Genomic DNA, 18,743 nt, shown 5'->3' with positions numbered 1-18,743 from the left:
TTTTTTTAAACTCCCTTGTCAGAAAAGCCAACTTACATTAAAATATACTTACTACAAGACAACACAACTAAAAAATATATAATAAAACTTATACAAGTATAAAATTCTGAGGTATTTCTGGTTTGAGGTGGTCTATGGTCATGAAGTTTCTTGTTATTCTTAACACCTCCATGTGCTGGGCAGACCTCGACTGCACGTTACAGGCTCACCCAGCACTGAAGACGTTAAACCTCGGAAGCTAGTAAGTTGTATGCGCATGGATTTTTTTTTTTATTTTAAACATTGCTTGTTTTGCAGATGAAAAACGTATCCAAAGTGTTGAATCAGCAGCATCAGGGACATTCACTGGCTTGAGCAAGGTTATGACATATCATCGGTATTCAGAGTATGCACCAAATTAGTTTTTTAAATTTTTTTTTTTTTTTAATCCTAGGGTACGGAGAAAGACCCCCTTACAATGTCGATTGTGTCTAATTTAATCAATTGAACACTTCTCACCCCACAGATGTACTGGTCGTTAAAACTTGATGACCAGCTAATCAGATGACCCATTCTATTTAGGTGAAGTTAGCAGAGGTGTTGGCGCTCACAAAACATCCTGATGAACGACGCTGCGATCATAGGCAGCCGAATTGGAAATCTTGATACCCCCCTCTGCTCTTCATGTACAATACTACTTCATTTTTGTTGATTGAGGTTTGCATATAATTGCCTTCCATATCACCAGGGTGCCATTTTCCTTTTCACCGTTTGGTGTCCTAGAAAAATAGAAGGACCGATATCTCGCTTTCTCCGTACCCTCTTTTTGCGGCAATGCTTTGCATCAGAAACGCATCCTTCCCCTTGTTAATGGTTACCTGAGAAGTAGCTCCGTAGCAAGTGATGGTTTGCCAAGTGCAATGCCAGTTCGCTCTGCCCACCCATACACAGAACCTCCCAATTATTTTACTGTCAGAAAAGAGAGAACACGCTCTTCCAAGTTTCTCTACATGTTACAAAGACACCCGTTAGATCCATAAAAGACACAACAGATGGTTTATAAAAAAAATGATGAGAGCGTTGTGTTGAGGGAATCCCGTTTGAGGAAGGTGTATCTTATGTAACAGTCTTCAGCTTTCTACAAAGTTTGCAGCATTTTGTTAACAAAGATAGTAGGTTGTTTCCTATGGGTCCTCTTCGGAGAAGTTCTGCTATCGAGAGAAACCAAGACAGCATTATCCAAAAATGAGTTTGTTGAGGTTCTGAAGTACTTGCACCTTTAAGCATTCATTAGTCGGCACCTGAATGCTTGCTGAGATGTCCATTGGTTTTTTAATACAATAGAAGAACGTGCTGGTAAAATTGATCCAATCCAAAAAAAAAAAATAATAATAATAAAAAAATGTCAAGATAAAATAGCAGCTGCATTCATGTGTTTCTTTTAGTATTTTATGTTGTTTTTGAATCCACTGAGTCTGGAAAGACAAAGGTAACCTGGACTCAGATACTTGACTCTTTGGGTGGCAAGTCCACATTGGTGACAGATGTAACGATGGAAACAAGGCAGTCCGAGGTAGTGCCATTCACTAATTTGCGGATCTGAGAGACGCGCTCCTCCACACAGCCCGCGGAGAGTCGAGCCTCTGCGTCGTGGTCCCAGCATTCTTCAATTGTGACACACAGCTGTGCCAACCCCTGAGAACACAGAATGACACAATAAAATGTCAGTTTTGTGGATTAGTATATCAGTTGTCCAACATATTTTATAAACAAGGTGGTACTTTTTGTATTATAAACAAAATGAGTACCGCTCGTATTATGAACGAGGAGTACTTTATTTTATATTTGTACAGCAAAGTAACTTACATGTGCCACCTGATACATGCCCATAGTTAAAACTGCCAAAATGTACACATGCAAGTAACCAAACAGTACATTTGACCAATTAAAGATACTTTGTTGAAATCACTGTTTTGTGCAAATTGTACGGTCAGAAGGAACCTCCATGCTCACAAAGTGAATATAAAATGTTTCTACACCCTTACACTGGCAAATAGCTTTGTGTGTTATCCCCCCTGTGCTCCCAGGGTGATAAAATGGAAAGTTCACGATCGCAGTTTGATTCTTTGTAAGGAAGCCAATTACATTGATAATCCACCACCCTTAAACTAAATGTTCCACTTGCATGCTATTTACGTCAGGTCCAGTGTAATTCTAATCTTATCTGACAATTATTATACAAATTATTCCTCCCATTGATAGCAGCATATTCAGTTTACACAAAACAGAATGGGGGGGGGGGGGGTAATGTAGTGCATTCCTATTCAAATTATTGTGCAACATGCTGGATTATGTTATTATTATTTTTTTAATCACTTAAATAATTGACAAATCGATACAAGTGTGTACAGGTGTGAATCTCACATCCCAGATTAAGGTGCAGTTTGCTAAAGGAGGGAAGGTGGCTGTCACTTATCTGTTGTTCCAAGTATGTTCCATAAAATGGTATTTATATATGTATTTTTATTTCAAATCACAAATGCTATATCCCATTCAGTATATAGTCAATGATAGTCAGTTGCAGAACTGTGTTTGTTACCTAATGATTGGACTTTGAATATGTTAAGATACATGCAGTACCTTGCTGTGATTTTAACATGGTAATTGATCACGCAATGGTTTCTGATTGATCGTCCTACGTAAGATGAGCACTGTTTGAACTCTTACTTCTCCTCTGAATCTCTCTTTATGGATTAACTAGGTTACTACGCAAAATGACTGCTGCTGAGCGGAGTAAAAAACATTATACCTACATGCAGGGAATAACAATTAAACGTAAACGCACTGCAAAGTAAACTTATCCAGTATGCAAATTCTTAGTCATATTCCTGGCCACATCAGGCCCCCCACAAGGTTTTATCCATCCCGCAGCAACTTGAAATATATATATTTTTGCTCATTATATATCATTTCCCAGTGTAAGCACGGCATCCTCTCTTTGTAATTGTCACATTTCTCTTTTGTTCTGACTCATATACCAAAAAGATCCAAATAAATACTTATTCATTAATTTTTAAAATATATAAAAAGATTTTTTTTTCTTTCGCCCGCGAAAATATGTAGAATATACGATGTGTCCCTCGTACTGAAACGTTGGGAAACGACTGCTCTAGGCCACTACAATCCTGGCGGAAATGTAAGCAGCTGCCGTATTAACAATTCTTGTCCAGAAAACGAAATCTGGCAACGTTTTATGCTTTCATAAACAATGTCAATTGCATTCTAACCACAAAATAAATAAACAGATTGGTCAGAAAACAGCATGCCTGAATTTTGGGGTGCAGTGTAAAATAGCTTGATGCCAAAAGTATATCTAGTTGGTGCTCAACATATTAAAAGAATCATTATTATTATTTCAAAATAAGGCTATTAATAGTACAGCTCAACGCCGCTATAACGCGATCCGTTACAACGCGAATCCGCTTATAGCGTGATGCAAGCGTGGCTCCCAATTTTTTGTTCAGACAGTTTACGTTTGTTGCACGCATGTAAGATCACAGAAATCATTTGCATACAATTGCATTCAATTCTGTGCGGGGGGCGCAGGGGGCTACAGAGGACCCCCGCGCTTCCCGAGGGCATTTATATGAAATGCTGGGCAAGCGGCGAAGGCCTCTGTAACTTCTCCTTACCGTGGTTCAAACGGCTTCAGTTGACGCATCGCCATGGCAACGTGACGTCGTGACGTCAGCACCAAGGTTAAGGAGGGGGGTGGGCGCGAGAGGAGAGAGGGACATATAACGCGATCCCCTTATATCGCAATGAGATTCTTTGGGCCCCAAGCACCGCGTTATAACGGGGTTGAGCTGTATCTGCAAACTTACAGGATGTTTCAGCCAGTGATCTTTTAAAATGGGACGCATCTTCTTATGGACCACCACTTCCTGCAGATCTTCTAGTGACGGATGCTGGCCAATCTCCTCTTCAAATGGCAGCATGTATTCATCAACAGGCCCTGTTATATGCAGAGAAGAAAGCTATTGAGTGTAAGGCCAGCTTTGTTTTACATTAACTCTGGCGCACTGTGAAAAAAATGGTAAATAAATAAAACACACAAAAATAATTGTGATTGCATTTGATTTATGACAACGTTTTACTAGAGAGACTCTGCACTGCCATAATTTAACTCAAGTTTTCCACAACACTCAGGAGCTTAAGTCAGACCATGCTTTGGAAATAACCAACACCCAATACAAGTGTGGTAACTCATGGTTTGCTCCTCAAATCTGGTCCTACAATCTCCTGCGATTCCCTGGGGAGAGGTTCGAGAAACACGGACAACCCTTTTAGGCACCAGAAGGCTTGCGGTACTACGTACCATGGACCTTGCGCGTTCTGGGCTGTGATCACATGAAACAGAAGAGGCGGTTCTGACCGCAAACTTAGCTCACAGGCCTGCGGTTTCCGAATTCACCTAGAAAGGGGCAAAATATCAATAACATTGGGCAAGGTCACAAGGCCGCCAGGGTGCTCGTAATTATGTTGTGGCCCCAATGTCATGGGGCACTGAAAGAGTTTACAGCGTTCTTCACACAAGTAATATTTGAAATGCATTTAGTCAGTGGAATCTGGGCATTGAAATAATTGCGCTGCATTAGTGATCTAGTACGTACTATATTGTTGTGTTTGTGCCAACCACATTTTAGATACTCGCCGTAACTTCACTGCTTATGACAACTTATACCTGGCAGTGTATACGATTAAAAACAGACACACACATTGAACATTGAAGCTTCTACCTTAACGCAGCAACATCTTATGTTTTTTTTTTATTTGTTTAAATAAATCTGTTTTGTAATATTAGTTAAGTGACTTTTTTTTTCTCCGTTTCTTTTTTATTCAACTTAATGCCATTTTTTAAAATGAGTTTTAAAACCATCCTCTGATTGATATATATTTTATTTGACCGTCATGGTGAGGGGCACATTATTACTAGATACAGCGCTATATCATTCCAAGTGATTGTTTCTAGTTGATGCGAGTTCCACGGTGGCCACAAATATGCCACTATTTCTGGCATAGCCACGTAGTTACAACAGGTGAGGTTTGCCTCACTTGGGTGCATTTTCTTGCAGCTGTATTTATTTTAATTAACTCAATAACCGGTAGATTTTGAGGCGTCCTTTTAGGAACACTGCAGCATATCAATGCTATTCAATTCAAAGGCTTTTTGATTACCAGGGTGTGCACCAATTAAAAGGAATTACTTCTTTCTCAGCTACCTTTTTATTTTTCAGAATGCACTCATTGTATTAGAACTCTCTTTATTTTAAGGTCTCATGGGACGGGTCTCATACATGGCTGGGGCTAAATAAATAATACATTACAGTGGCTACACGCTGCAAAGTCAGAGCAAAGTATATTGATACTAAACGATGTGTATCAGGAGAGGCCAACTCCAGTCCAAGGGCCATCAACAGGTCAGGTTTTCAGGATATCCCTGCTTCAGCACAGGTGGTGCAGTCGAATAATGAGCCACCTGTGCTGAAGCAGGGATATCCTTAAAACCCAACCTGGTGGTGGCTCTTGAGGATGGGAGTTGGCCCTCCCCTGACGTATATGAAATAAATATATCCCATGGCTTTGACCCATAAACAAGTAAGGCTTTGCAATAAAACAGTTATCGTAAAAGCAGTGTTGTTCTTCCGAAAAGATATGACTCAAAGCGTCAAGGCAATGCTACAATGGCCCGACGGAGATCTGCTGCCCAACCAACAACCCTCAGTGCTGAGACAGGGCAGAGATGCTTTTCTAAACCTTCTGTTTGACCTTCAAAAGGGACTAAAATCCTTTATAAATCACTGTACAGAACGGTACCAGAGTCGAAGATCCCAGAACACTTTTAAGGGACAGAATTAATCAACAGTGGAGCTGATTGTAAAGCACAATGAATGTATTTGGAGGATGTGCTCTGCATGTAGCATTGTACTGCATGCATTACAGGTGCAGTATCTCCATATATCCATTTGAGGACAAAACACAATCACTTCGAAAAAAAAAATATACATCGTGACCTTCCAAATTGCCATTAGAAAACACAAATCTGGTATTTAATTAATAATTCCTGTTAGCTGTAGAAGCAGAAACAAAAGCCACTTTAAAAGTAGTTAAAAGTTTATGGGGACTATTCACTAAAGTAGTTTAGGCGTTCTAGATTGTTAATGGCTTTCATGGAAGGTAATGGCTCTCTCCACCAATGTCACCAATTAGGATAAGGGAGGTACAGCTGAGACACAGAGAAAGTGATGGCGGGGGGAGGGGAGGGAGAAAGATACAATTCTACATTGGTGGTGGATCCCAAAATATTTGATGACGGTCAGGCTGTTACACCCTACTCCAGTTTTACACACAATATGATAAACGTCCAGGGCTACACGTGCGGCCCTCAAAAAAGGGCGGCACATTAACCGGGCCGGCTGGGAGTTTGGCGGGGTTCGGTGCCAGGGGAGAGCGAGGAGCCTCTTACCTTCTCCGGCATCTCCTCCTGCTACTCAACTCGGCGTTGTTGTTTGCGGCAAGTTACCGTGGCAACGCGTCGCCATGTGACGTCACACATCATTTTCACTCCACGTCGTCACCAGCAGAAGATGCCGAGATGAGCAGGAGGAGCAGGAGGAGAAGCTTACCGTTGGTAAGAGGCACTTGCAGAGCTCCCGCAATCTCCCCCGGCAATCAGTTTAAATGTTGTGGGGATCTGTAAGTGCAGGGCTTGGTGCAACTGTACCGATGGAACCGCCATAAAGTTGGCCTGCACATTACCCACATACACACGGTGCACACGGTGCACACGGTGCACAGGCATAAGAAAGGTTTTAGTACAATTCCAAAGTGCGGGGAGACAGTTTCAGAAGAGGAGAATCCTGCTTGTGCAGCCAAGACAACATAGGCAAACAATTCCTCCAAAGTGCAGGTCCTTTCATCAGGACCTGAAACTGTGTCTTTCCATTGTTCTTGGCTGTCACATTAATTGAGAATTGCATTATGAACTTGTGAATAGAGCTCTACTTTGTACCTCTGTCTTATAGGAGACCTGCACTTTGAGGAAATTATAAGAGAGGTTTTGCAACAGTGCCCAGGAGCGATTCCCTGCACCAGTGTTTAATGCCGGCGCACTGGTGAATTCTGTCCCGCCCCTGTTCTTACACCGGGAACTAGTGATTAGCACAGGAGAGGAGCGGCCAATACAGTATTTCTACCAGTGCACTTGTCATTAAGCAGCTGAGGGAGGGAAAGAAGCTATGATCCACGTCAACAACATCTTTGTTCCCTCAGTACTGGGGAGAACGGGCTGTTGGGGTGGCCAGAGGTTGGGGGTGCAGGTGAAGCCCCCAAATCCACCAATGTCCTAGCCAATAGACAACTGGCATGCAATGCAGGGAAATAACAGGAAAGAATATCAACTAAATGTTAGTTTCAAAATAAGAACTGCATTCTTATTACAGTAATATACCTGGAGAATGAACTAGTTTTTGAATTTTTAATTTGAGGCTCAAAAACATTAACCACATTAATTAGGTATGTTAGATGGGCACTGGACTAGGAGAAATGAAACACTAACACATTAACATGAAACATACCAACATAAAAATTATTACTATAACAAACTGGCAAATAAACGTATATGTAAGAAAATAGCCGTCTAGTTTGATACGGTGCAAATGATAGAAATGGGTTATAACATGTAGATAAGATACTGACCCATTAACATGCATTCATATTTTGGTGTTTTAACAATGATGGTATATATTACCCTATGCTAACTAATATAATCAATATTAGGATAATGAACCATTGTCAACGGTTATAGGTTAAGCGTAAGTAAGGCTTTATTAGTGTAATGCGGGCAACACAAGTAAGTAATTGCAGTGTTAATAGTCACAAGGTGAGAAGAACTATGTGGTCTCTGGTATATGTGGTTGGAACAGTGACTAGAGTTAGAATAATCTGATCACAACTAGAACTATGAAATATAAGGCACCAGACAGCTCTTTTTATATAGAAATATTAATTTCGATGGAAATATCACTGGCCCGTTTCATTCTATGGTGGCAAAATAAGCTCACTTATTTCTGTGGAAACACAATGTGTCTACCTCTTTCCATATAAATGCAAGTGTCCCACTTCATAATAATAATTAAAAAAAAACAAACCTACAGGCCCAAACTATTGGTCCACATAATTGAATTATAAAGAGGGGTATTACAAATGTATTTGTTCCTCTTAGCACAGCTTGATCCTCCCATTGCTAGTTACTAGATGGTCAAAGTCCAGCTTCTCACAGGTTGCAGTAATAAAAATCACTAATAAATTGTGTCACTTCCCCCCCTTACCTCTCCCCTCGGCTCCCCCCATAACTTTCCTTTAAAACCTTATGATGTCCCCAATTCTTCTGTCTCTCTGCTTCTCCAGCATTCTTGTTGCTCATCACGTCAACTGACTTCCTCTTTGTCTGCTTTCTGTCTAAACATTATAGATATCTGACTCTCTTTTATCTGCCACCAGGCTATGTGCATTATGATGTCATGTTACATAGCTTACAAGGTACAACACTCACTGGCTGACTTGCTTGTGAAAGACATTTTTAATCACTCATAGAATTAAATGTGTTTAAATAAAAATACATAAATGATAAAAAAAATATATATATAAGAGAGCGCCAAGCACACCAAACAATAAGTCATTTAATGATTAGAAAGTAAAAAAAAAATGCATCCAACGTTTCGGGGCACATGCACCTTCATCAGAGTTAGGGTACATGTGCACCAAAACGTTGGATGCAATTTTGTTTTTTGTTTTTTAAACTTTCTAGTCATTAAATGACTTATTGTTTGGTGTGCTTGGCTCTTTTATATGTTGTTTTGCCCTGACTAGGTTTTTTTGCCTTTAGTACCCTGTTTCATTGTTTTTTTTGCTTGGACCCCTGCGTTTAGGGGCATTCCAAGTTGTTTCACCTGATTCTCTCCCTCTCTAAATAGACATACAAACATAACATACAAGTGCACACTCCTGTGGTCCCCTTAGTCTGCCTACAAAGTTTCAGGAGTGCAGGTTTCATGGTCCTGCAGTTAGTGCCCAGACAGACACAATTTTATTATTATAGATTTACCGTTATAAAGACTATATGATAAATTAAAGAGGTTTGGAATATACGTTGTGATTTAAAACATCCTCCCTGTCGGGGAATCGGGAGGTAATGTCAGCTACCTGCTACACACAAGATAAACGGTTTTATTTTGCGCCATATTAAACAAGGAGCCATAACCGATAACGTCAAAGCTGTTGGTGCAGGTCCCGGGTGTGTGTCCAGAGCCGGTTTGAAATGAAGCAAAGCTTGATGCTGGGGAGAGCGCAGGGCCTCTTACCTGCTCCATCATTAGGGCTAAATCTGGCCCCACCCACCAAAATAAATCTGTGGATTCGGCAATAAAAAAATCCATGCGGATCTACCCAAATCCACCAATGGCTACAACCTGGACTGATGTTTAAGAATCCGCAGATTCCATAATCCGTGCCTGGTTTGTTTGAAACACACACTAATTAATTTGCAGTGAGAGATATACCCCCCACGCGGATTAATCCGTGTCTGGATTTTTTACAATCCAGCCACGGATTTGGAATTGCACTCTAAAAAAAAAAATTTATCAGAAACTGGAGATTTGCTTTTTGAGACTAATTCGAGGACCAAAGGAACCGGCCGAATCAGAGGCGGATCAAAATCCTGATTTAGCCACCTGTGCTGAAGCAGGGATATCTGGAGAACCTGACCTGTTGGTGGCCCTTGAAGACTGGAGTTGGCCATCCATGTTACAGTAGATATAGCAAGAATACATGCATTAACATTATTGCCACCAGGGGGCCCCAAAGACTCACCGTCAGCAGCTGTACATCTAGCTATAAGCTCCCAGAGGACCAGCCCCATAGCATACATGTCTATCCTGAGAAAGGAATCTCGCTGGAAGTTAATTGCTCCCTCTAGCACCTCTGGAGCCATATACCGCCTGGTTCCAACCTGCAGGGAGAAAATGTCCAAACATAGCAATTGTTACATCTTTCTGCATTGCTGGTATAGTAGATTTCAAATTAACTTTTATGAAATTCTACATTAAAAAAATAATGCTATTGTTCTCTTATTAGTGATAACAATCAAATATAATAAAAAGGTTTTGTTTGTTTTTACATAAATAAGCAGTTTTCAGCTCAAACTAAACTGGTAGGTTAGCCGTCAAAGCAATAAGAGCCTTAAATGTGTTGTTTTGGAACATTTACCTGACTTTTTTGTTTTTTAAACAAGGTATATTTATCACTACCTTTGAGCAGATGTTAATCCCCCCAAGTGTTTTTTTCTTTAGATTCAGTAGTCTCTTCTTTTTAGCTAAAAATAATATACATTTTTTTTCTTCCCATGCGAGGTCTAAAAGCTTAACAATGTCTCATGGGGTTTGTGACGCACAAATCTTGTGATACAAGAAGCACATGACACTAAATGGCTGCTATTGATTTTCAATGGCCGCTGCTGGTGTGTATGTGCTCATTTTAAAGATGCCGAAATGTACTGTACTGTATGTGTCAAGGAATGCAAGTCATTTCAGTTCTAAAATTCTACCAAAAAGATCTCAATAACGTTTACAGTAATAATGAATAACTGTGTGCGCACGCGCGCACACACACACACACACACACACACACACACACACACACACACACACACACACACACACACACACACACACACACGAACACACACACACACACACACACACACACACACGTTAACCCAGACTATGCTGGAGAGCTGTGTAATACGGCAGGCATACGTTTATAGAAGCAAAAGCTGACACTGTTCTCGTTTGCATGTCATTACCCAGAATTCCTGGCTGCAGTAGAAGCATTGCATGCTAAGATAATGGGGGGAAAGCAGGATGCAGACCTGTCTGAGACATGTGAATGTGCTCACAACGTGGCATTTAAACACCAAAAAATAAATAAAAAAAATGCGCCTGGGGAATATAGAACAGTAATGCCAAATGAAACAAAAGATAGTATCCCAGTGCAATGAATTATATACCACAGGAACTACAAAACTAAAGCAATAAAGCAAGAATATGCTAACTGAACATAAAAATAATAAGGCAGTGCCCTATTCACACATCCCAAAGCCGCCACTAATCAGAGTTGCCACCTCTCCGGGTTTCGGGCACTTACCTCCGGGCTGCTGTTGCCAATCTCCATGTGGGGGCGGGGTGATGTGGCGTCTCCGGCACGCTCTGTTATTTTCCTGCAATTCCCCCTCCAACTGCAGTGAACGTGGCTGCGCGGCGTCAAATGACGGAGCGTTGCTAAGGCACCCGGACGCAACGTGGGGCCGCGTAGCGTTCAGTTGCCATGGCAATGTGGCATCATTTGACGCCGCGCCGCCATGTTCACTGCAGTTGGAGGGGGAATTGCGGCAGGATGCCTGGAGATGCCGCTGCCGCACCACACCAAGCAAGGGATTTTTTATATATATATTTATATATATTTATTTATATATTTTTCTCCGGGTTGGCTTTCAGTAGAAGGTGGCAACCCTGCCACTAATGTATGTGATTCTGTTTCCTATTTCCTGTTATAGCAGGAAGCCACATTATTCAGAACACCACATATTTATCGTTCACTCTTTGAAGACCGTTTTGTTGGCTAATTTGGAGACAGCCAGGCCCAGGACATGGTTCCATCTTGTAATACATTGCTAGTGTAACACACAGTACGAATACGGACTAGCATAGCACATAATGTTTGGTGAGGTGCTCGCACACGTAGATTGATTGCTGTGCGTATAGTTACCTGCCCGTGTGTATCTCCTGGGGGTTTTCCAGGCTCAAATCGAACTGCTAACCCAAAGTCTGCTACAATCGCTGTCAGGTCATTTCTCAACAACACATTTTTACTTTTAAAATCCCTAAACGGGAAGAGAGAGAGAGAAGCAACAACACATGAAGCATATGTGAAAGAAATGAATGAGGCAAGTAGGGCACAGATCATCCCCAAAATAAAATGGGTTGATTTTTACAGGGCATAACTCCTAGCATATTGTTAGATTACATTTCTTCAGAAGCTAAAACAGGGGCGGCCAGCTCCAGTCTTCGTGGGCACCCAACAGGGCAGGTTTTCAGGATATCCCTCGCTTCAGCACAGGTGGTGCAGTCAACGATTGATCCACCTGTGCTGAAGCAGGGATATCCTGAAAACCTGACCTGTTGGTGGCCCTTAAGGACTGGAGTTGGCCGCCCCTGACCTAAAACCTCAGTTAAGAACAGATTATGTTTACGGAAACTTTTGGCTGGCACTGTGGGGAGTTTTTTGAGACTAGGTTTGTAGAAACCTTGGGAGGTTGCCGGGGATTTGTACAGTAGAGCAAGGGTGAGCAAAGTGGGGGACGCGGGGTTTACAGAGGCCCCGCACGCTTCCCGAAGGCCTTTAAATTAATGCCGGGGCCGCTGCAAGGCCTCTGTAAACTTCTAATTACCTTGGTTCAGACAGCGTCTGGTGACGCGTCGCCATGGCAACGCAACGTCATGACGCCAGAACGTCTGAGCCAAGGTAAGGAGGGGGACAGCCAGCAGGGGGGCGCAGGGAAAAATATATATATATATTGCGCTCCCCTGCAATAGAAGACAAAAAAATTGGTAATGGTCATTGTTATAATTGAACTATCATCATACATTTTATTCACGTAGCAGAATTATTCAATATAATAAGCTAAAACAAACAAACAGACAAAAACCATACTGAAATATTTTATAAATTGGATCAAAAAAAAAAAAATAATAATAATAATATTACATTTTAAGGAGCCTATACCCTACCACCAGTTACCCCGAAGTTAAGATTTTTAAATGGTTCTGTAATTCCAAAAGAAGGCTGGAGTATGATTTATATCAAGGCTCTTCAACCAGTTCTCCAGAGAGGCCAGATCAGAAAAAACATTCTGTAGTACAAGGGCCACAAGCTTATGTCATTTTAGCTGCGCTTAAAAACGTAATATCTCAACATTTTGTTAACAACTTTATTTCATACTGCGCTTTTCTCGCAATGGGACTCAAAGCGCTTTACAATTACAGTATAATGCGTGGTACGCAGCACATAGGAATGTTACAGGCACAGTCCCTGCCCAGGTGAGCTTACAATCTGTGTGTTTGGTGCCTGAGGCACAGGGAGATAAAGTCACTTGACCAAGGTCACAAGGAACCGACACCGGGAATTGAACCAGACTCCCTGGCCTCACTGAGCCGCACCTTCAGCTATCATGTATAATATATGTACCATATATATTTAAATTAACCTAACTTACATGGGAGTTATACTGTGTTTATTCGCAAGAGAGTTCCTCAGAGGCGTAGTAAATGTATGAAAAGCTAGATAGCAGGAAGCTGAAGCCGAGAGCAGGAGGCATGTGTGGGCTGGGGACGGAGATAGTTGAAGGGTAGAGCTAGTTGGAGGTCTGGGGGTGGAGCTAGTTGGACGTCTGGGGGCGGAGCTAGTTGGAGGTCTGGGGGTGGAGCTAGTTGGAGGTCTGGGGGTGGAGCTAGTTTGAGGTCTGGGGGTGGAGCTAGTTTGAGGTCTGGGGGTGGAGCTAGTCTGAGGACTCCAGTATTCTGCCTGCCCCTGCTTTCAATGCACACTGTGACCGGGGGAGGGGGGGCAAGTGTGTGTCAGTGAGTTTGAGTCAGTATTTGACAGATACACACACTGACACAAAGCGGTCGACGAATGGGAGGGTAGTCAGAACGCCACCGCCCTCCAACTTAGCAAAACGCTGGCTCCTAAAAATTCTGTCTGGCTCTTAAGTATTTGATATTTTTGGCCACCCCTGCTGTTAAGATAAGAAACATGGCTGAGTTATGCATTACATTCTTGAACTTATATCAAACATAAGTTCTTTAAATATAGCATAAAAACAAAGTTTTCGCATTAAATATGCAATTCAAGCCTACGTGTGTTTTTTTTTTTAATAAATCAGTTCTGTACTATGAGAAATGACTTGTAGCATTATTTAAAAAAAAAATGTTTTAAAGACATTTTTCTTAATGTTTCTAATGTAGGAAGCATTTCCAAAGTGACAGTCCCCTTCCTCTTCTGATAGGCTCTGGCTTGAGCCCCACCCTCTCACTAGCAGTGCACCAATTGTATCTAGTAACTACCTAGTCAATCATATTCCAGGAACTACATTGCCCACAATGCTGTGCAAGAACTGAATTAAAATAGCCCTGAGCAAGCGATCGATTACAGGAGAACGGATCGATCTGCAGCTTAGCTAATCACTTGTCAGTGTGCAGATTATATTGATGCACATATTGAATGGGGGAAAACATTTATATATTTTTTTTAAAAACGGCAGCTTGAAAACATACACTAATAAATTTTATTTTTAAACAACCGAACACCACATACAACTTGTACATTGTTAGCATCAACCTTATTATAGTCACAAGAAATGACAACGCAGTCACAATTTTTGCCAATGTATCAAATGTATTTCTTCCTATCAGTCCTTTTCACTTCGATTGCAATCTTGACACTTAGCGGTGTATCAATAAGGTACAAGAATGATTCATAACTGCTATTTTTTGTGTGCTAAAGCAGAGATATCCGTAAAACCTGACCTTCAATTGTTCTATGTCCAAGCTGCTTAAACGTTTTCATACAGTTCTTTTTTTTTTTAATAACCCTTAGAGAGTTAATAAACATATTCAGCAGAGCAAACTATTATTTGACTAACAATTCACTATGAATGTGTGAAAGGGTGCTGCATACATCAAGCCATTTACACCTGTGTCCAGAACCATTATCACATTTGAAAAGCTCTGCCTGCATTTGTGGCCTTCATAAATATGAATAGACTTACGAGTAACGGGTGAACTGATTGGAATGGATCCTACAACACACCTCACCTTGAGTAGAGCACCAGGGACCAGACAAAGCAGAATCAAAGCCTTGTAAATGTGCTCATAGCTGCCCTGCATCAATAGGACTACAGGACAAGTGTTTGGCAGGCACAACACTCCAGCACCACAGTATATAAGACGAGCATGTAGAATGCTGGTGTGTAGGTTTGCTTTTAATCTTAGAAAGATTTATTGATCTAACCAGCAGTCATCCTAAAATCTCTGCAGGGTGTTAAATGTTTTAGTGAACATAAACATCATGTGCAAAACCTTCAGCTACAATCCTATAGATATGCAATATGTGGTGCTGTTTTTCTGGGGGGTGTGAAGAATTTTAACAATTAGATTGTAAGCTCCTCGGAGGAGCAGGGACTACTCTTCCTAAATGTTACTTTTATGTCTGAAGAACTTATTCCCATGACCTGTTATTTATATTATTTGTTATTTATATGATTGTTGCGTATTACTACTGTGAAGCGCTATGTTTATTAAGGGCGCTATATAAATAAAGACGACATACAATAAGCATTTTTTGGTCTAAATAAAAAAATAAAAAATATTTAAAGGTAACGACAGATTTCTTCAGGACACGAAAAAATATAGCAACCAAAAATCTCAGGAGAGGAAAGACTTAACCATCAAGTTCTTGAAATGTGAATAGAGTTAAAGCTCGTAAGGCAAAACTCAGTAAAATGTTGCAGTTTTGTGTGCAAAGAGCCCGAGCAAAATTGATTGCACCATGTTACACAATGGCTAGAAAATATACTGCACTGTGCGCTCAACCTAAACTACAATGTGATAAAAGTAATAAACGTGAAAAACAAAACATATGTGATACAATCCAAATTACAACTATTAAAATTAAAATTGTGGGATGGCAGCCTTAGGACAAAATAACAAGTCTATCCTGCAACTTGTGACAATATGAAAAGAAAAAATAAAGTCCTGGCGCAAATATCATGGAAAATACCGGTCCTTCCAGAGAAATAGGGAGAGTGGGAGAATGGAGTGTAGGACAGTCCTGTTTCCACCGTTCTTTTCTTTATGTGGAGTATTCTCTTATTTCTATTCTTTTGTCCCGATGCTCGGTAGGAAAAAAGCACAAAACAAAAAACCATTGCGCAGTATCTTCAGGGTAACGAAAACACCTTTCCCCAGCCACTGGCTACTTACAGCAAAACTGTAGGGAACAGACACTGATTGGTATCTTTATTGCCGATTCCAGGCACCCACAGCATACACTGGATCACTTTGCTCACCGTCTTGTCTTCAAGGTCTCTGGGTGTCTTGAGGAAAGAGGTCTTGAGCAGAAAGCTCTGCTGAGATCAAGACACCCAGAGACCTATATTCCTTGACACAGGAACCTACCAGAGACTGACATGAAGGGCAACCTGCTTTAGGACCAGCGCAGAGAGAAAGATCCTTTTCCAGACAGGGAGGACCAGATAGGGGACCACCATTGGAGACAGGTCGCTCAACGTCCAGCAAGGCGAAAAAGCACAGAGGATTCAGAGGAAGGAGGGGAGGAAAGTGGAAAAAGAACAAAGTCAAAACAAGAGAGACATTAACTAAAGCAGGCACTCTTGAGTGTTACACTAGATATTTGAAGACAAGACAGTGAGCAAAGTGATCCAGTGTATGCTGTGGGTGCCTGGAATCGGCAATAAAGATACCAATCAGTGTCTGTTCCCTACAGGTTTGCTGTAAGTAGCCAGTGGCTGGGGAAAGGTGTATTCGTTACCCTGAAGATACTGCGCAATGGTTTTTTGTTTTTGTGCTTTTTTTCCTACAGAGCATCGAGACAAAAGAATACAAATAAGAGAATACTCCACATAAAGAAAAAAACGGTGGAAACAGGACTGTCCTACACTCCATTCTCCCACTCTCTATTTCTCTGGAAGGACAGGTATTTTCCATGATATTTGCGCCAGGACTTAATTTTTTCTTGTCACACCATGTTACACAAGTTGGCATCCAGCTCCTCCTAACGAGATTTTGCCGCCCATATGTTTATTTTTATTTCGAAAATATTTACTGACAATGTACACAGCCATGTACACAGAATTCAGTAAGCAAGAGACCCCCCCTCCCAAGAGCTTACACTCATTTTAGGTGACTCCAGCACAGGTAGAAAAGTGATTAGCCCAAAATTGAGAGGAGCGCCAACTCAAGGTCAAACCAAGTTCACCCTCTTCGAATGTAGTGTTACTACCACTAAGCTACTATTGTAAAGAGATGTATAGTACTTATACATATCCTATAAACACAACTCATAAAATATAGTGCATCAATGCAAATGCTTGTTTCTTCGTACGGTATTAAGTCAAACTAATCCTTTCAGAAAGAGACACACATGAATGATCATACAGTATTAGGTTACATGCCTTTCAACCACTTGAAAAGACTTGGCCTGCTAGGTGTTAAACTTAAATGCTCTAATAATTATCCATTGCATTGAACGCTGGTGATTTATGTAGGCTTTTGTAGTAACTGTATATGCTATAGATATATTTAAACATATAGTTCATAATAAACAAATGTGTACAACTCAAATGCTCCCATCAATGGTTATGCATTGCAATATGGGCAGCACTCGGGTCTCGGATATAGTATTGTATAGGGTAGAAGATGAAAGGATAATTAAGTCACAAGGTCAGAGAAAGAAAAAGGAAATGCTGGTAGATAAATGAAGGTGGATATACTCACAGAAATATTCTAGTTAAGACAAAGGAGGTAGCTCAGGTGATTTTAATGATCCCACAGAAAGAGAAATGGTTGGATTGTCTAATTTGACACACATCTCTTTGAAAGAGAGCATGTTAGCAGAGAAAATTAGTTTCACCCAGCTTGAGCCCGGCACCAACTGCACTAGTAAGCCATTACAGAGGGGTGTTAAGTACAATTTCATTTTAGATAATGGAGGTGCTGTAGTGTGAACTGGCAACATTCCCCCCCACTGTCAATTGTTCAGCCTGTCCATAAAACCCATAGCATTGGTGAAAAAAAGAATTTAGTTTTCACATGTACTGTATGTAGGGTGACCACCCATCCCCCTTTTGCCGGTACAGTCCCGTTTTTTCGGGAGCTGTACCGGTTTTCTGTGTGTACCGGAAATGTCCCGGATTTTCCTCAATGTGTCCCCGTTTTTTGTTTTTTTTTGTCGCCGGCGGTGCGCGAGTAAGCTGCGGTGCGCTGTACGCGAGTCTGCGGCGGCGCGGAGGAGGAGACTGCAGCAGCCCGGCTAGTAAGTATTTTTTTTTAATGCCTCCCCCCCCCCCCCCCCCGGCAGTTTCCTACCTTGTTGGCCAATCCCCTGCGTCCCGGCATTAAGCCCCGCCCCCCCAGCATCATCCTTCACTAAGGCCCGGCAAGTGGGAATGGATGGAAGGGTGCCGGGGAGGGGGGGGGGGAGGGGGGGGAGGGGGGGGGGGGCAGGGCCAGCGTGCCTGGGGGCCGGGCTTCCGCTTCCTGCGGCAGAGCACACGTGGTGTGTGTCTGCCCGCGGCTCCTGGCTCTTGCGCGGTGTCTCCCCCCCTCTGCCCGCTGGGGTGATAGCAGGTGGGTTTTTCTTCCTTTGCCTCCACCTTTGCCTCCTGTCCTGGCGCTCTCTTCCCCCCCGGTCCCCTTGGTTCGGGAGATGGGCGCGGGGGCGGGAAGTGGTGGCTGCGCGGTGTCCCCCCATTCTGGCCCGGGAACCCGTGGCTGCCCGCCGGGGGAGGAGGGAGCGGGGGCGGCAGTTTGTACCTTTCGTCCCAGCGCTCCTATCCACCCCCCCCCCTT

The 18,743-nt window shown here is 42.0% G+C and overlaps 1 protein-coding gene across 1 annotated transcript in view; it reads right to left on the bottom strand.

Moving 5' to 3' along the window:
- Positions 1-397: 397 nt before the first annotated feature.
- The window catches only part of ACVR2B (activin A receptor type 2B), a 164,931-nt gene continuing 146,585 nt past the window's right edge, over positions 398-18,743 (bottom strand). Inside the window, exons 8-11 of the mRNA XM_075587908.1 lie at positions 11,863-11,977; positions 9,910-10,048; positions 3,864-3,994; positions 398-1,674 (exon numbers count right to left, since the gene is read on the bottom strand). Coding sequence (XP_075444023.1) covers positions 1,480-1,674; positions 3,864-3,994; positions 9,910-10,048; positions 11,863-11,977 — 580 coding nt within the window. The 3' untranslated portion in view covers positions 398-1,479. The remainder of the gene's footprint in view (positions 1,675-3,863; positions 3,995-9,909; positions 10,049-11,862; positions 11,978-18,743) is intronic.

This window comes from Ascaphus truei, chromosome 2, assembly GCF_040206685.1.
Source record: "Ascaphus truei isolate aAscTru1 chromosome 2, aAscTru1.hap1, whole genome shotgun sequence".
Classification (NCBI taxonomy): Eukaryota; Metazoa; Chordata; class Amphibia; order Anura; family Ascaphidae; genus Ascaphus; species Ascaphus truei.
Note: the sequence above shows the minus strand (reverse complement) of the source record. Positions and strands in the feature narration are given on the sequence as shown.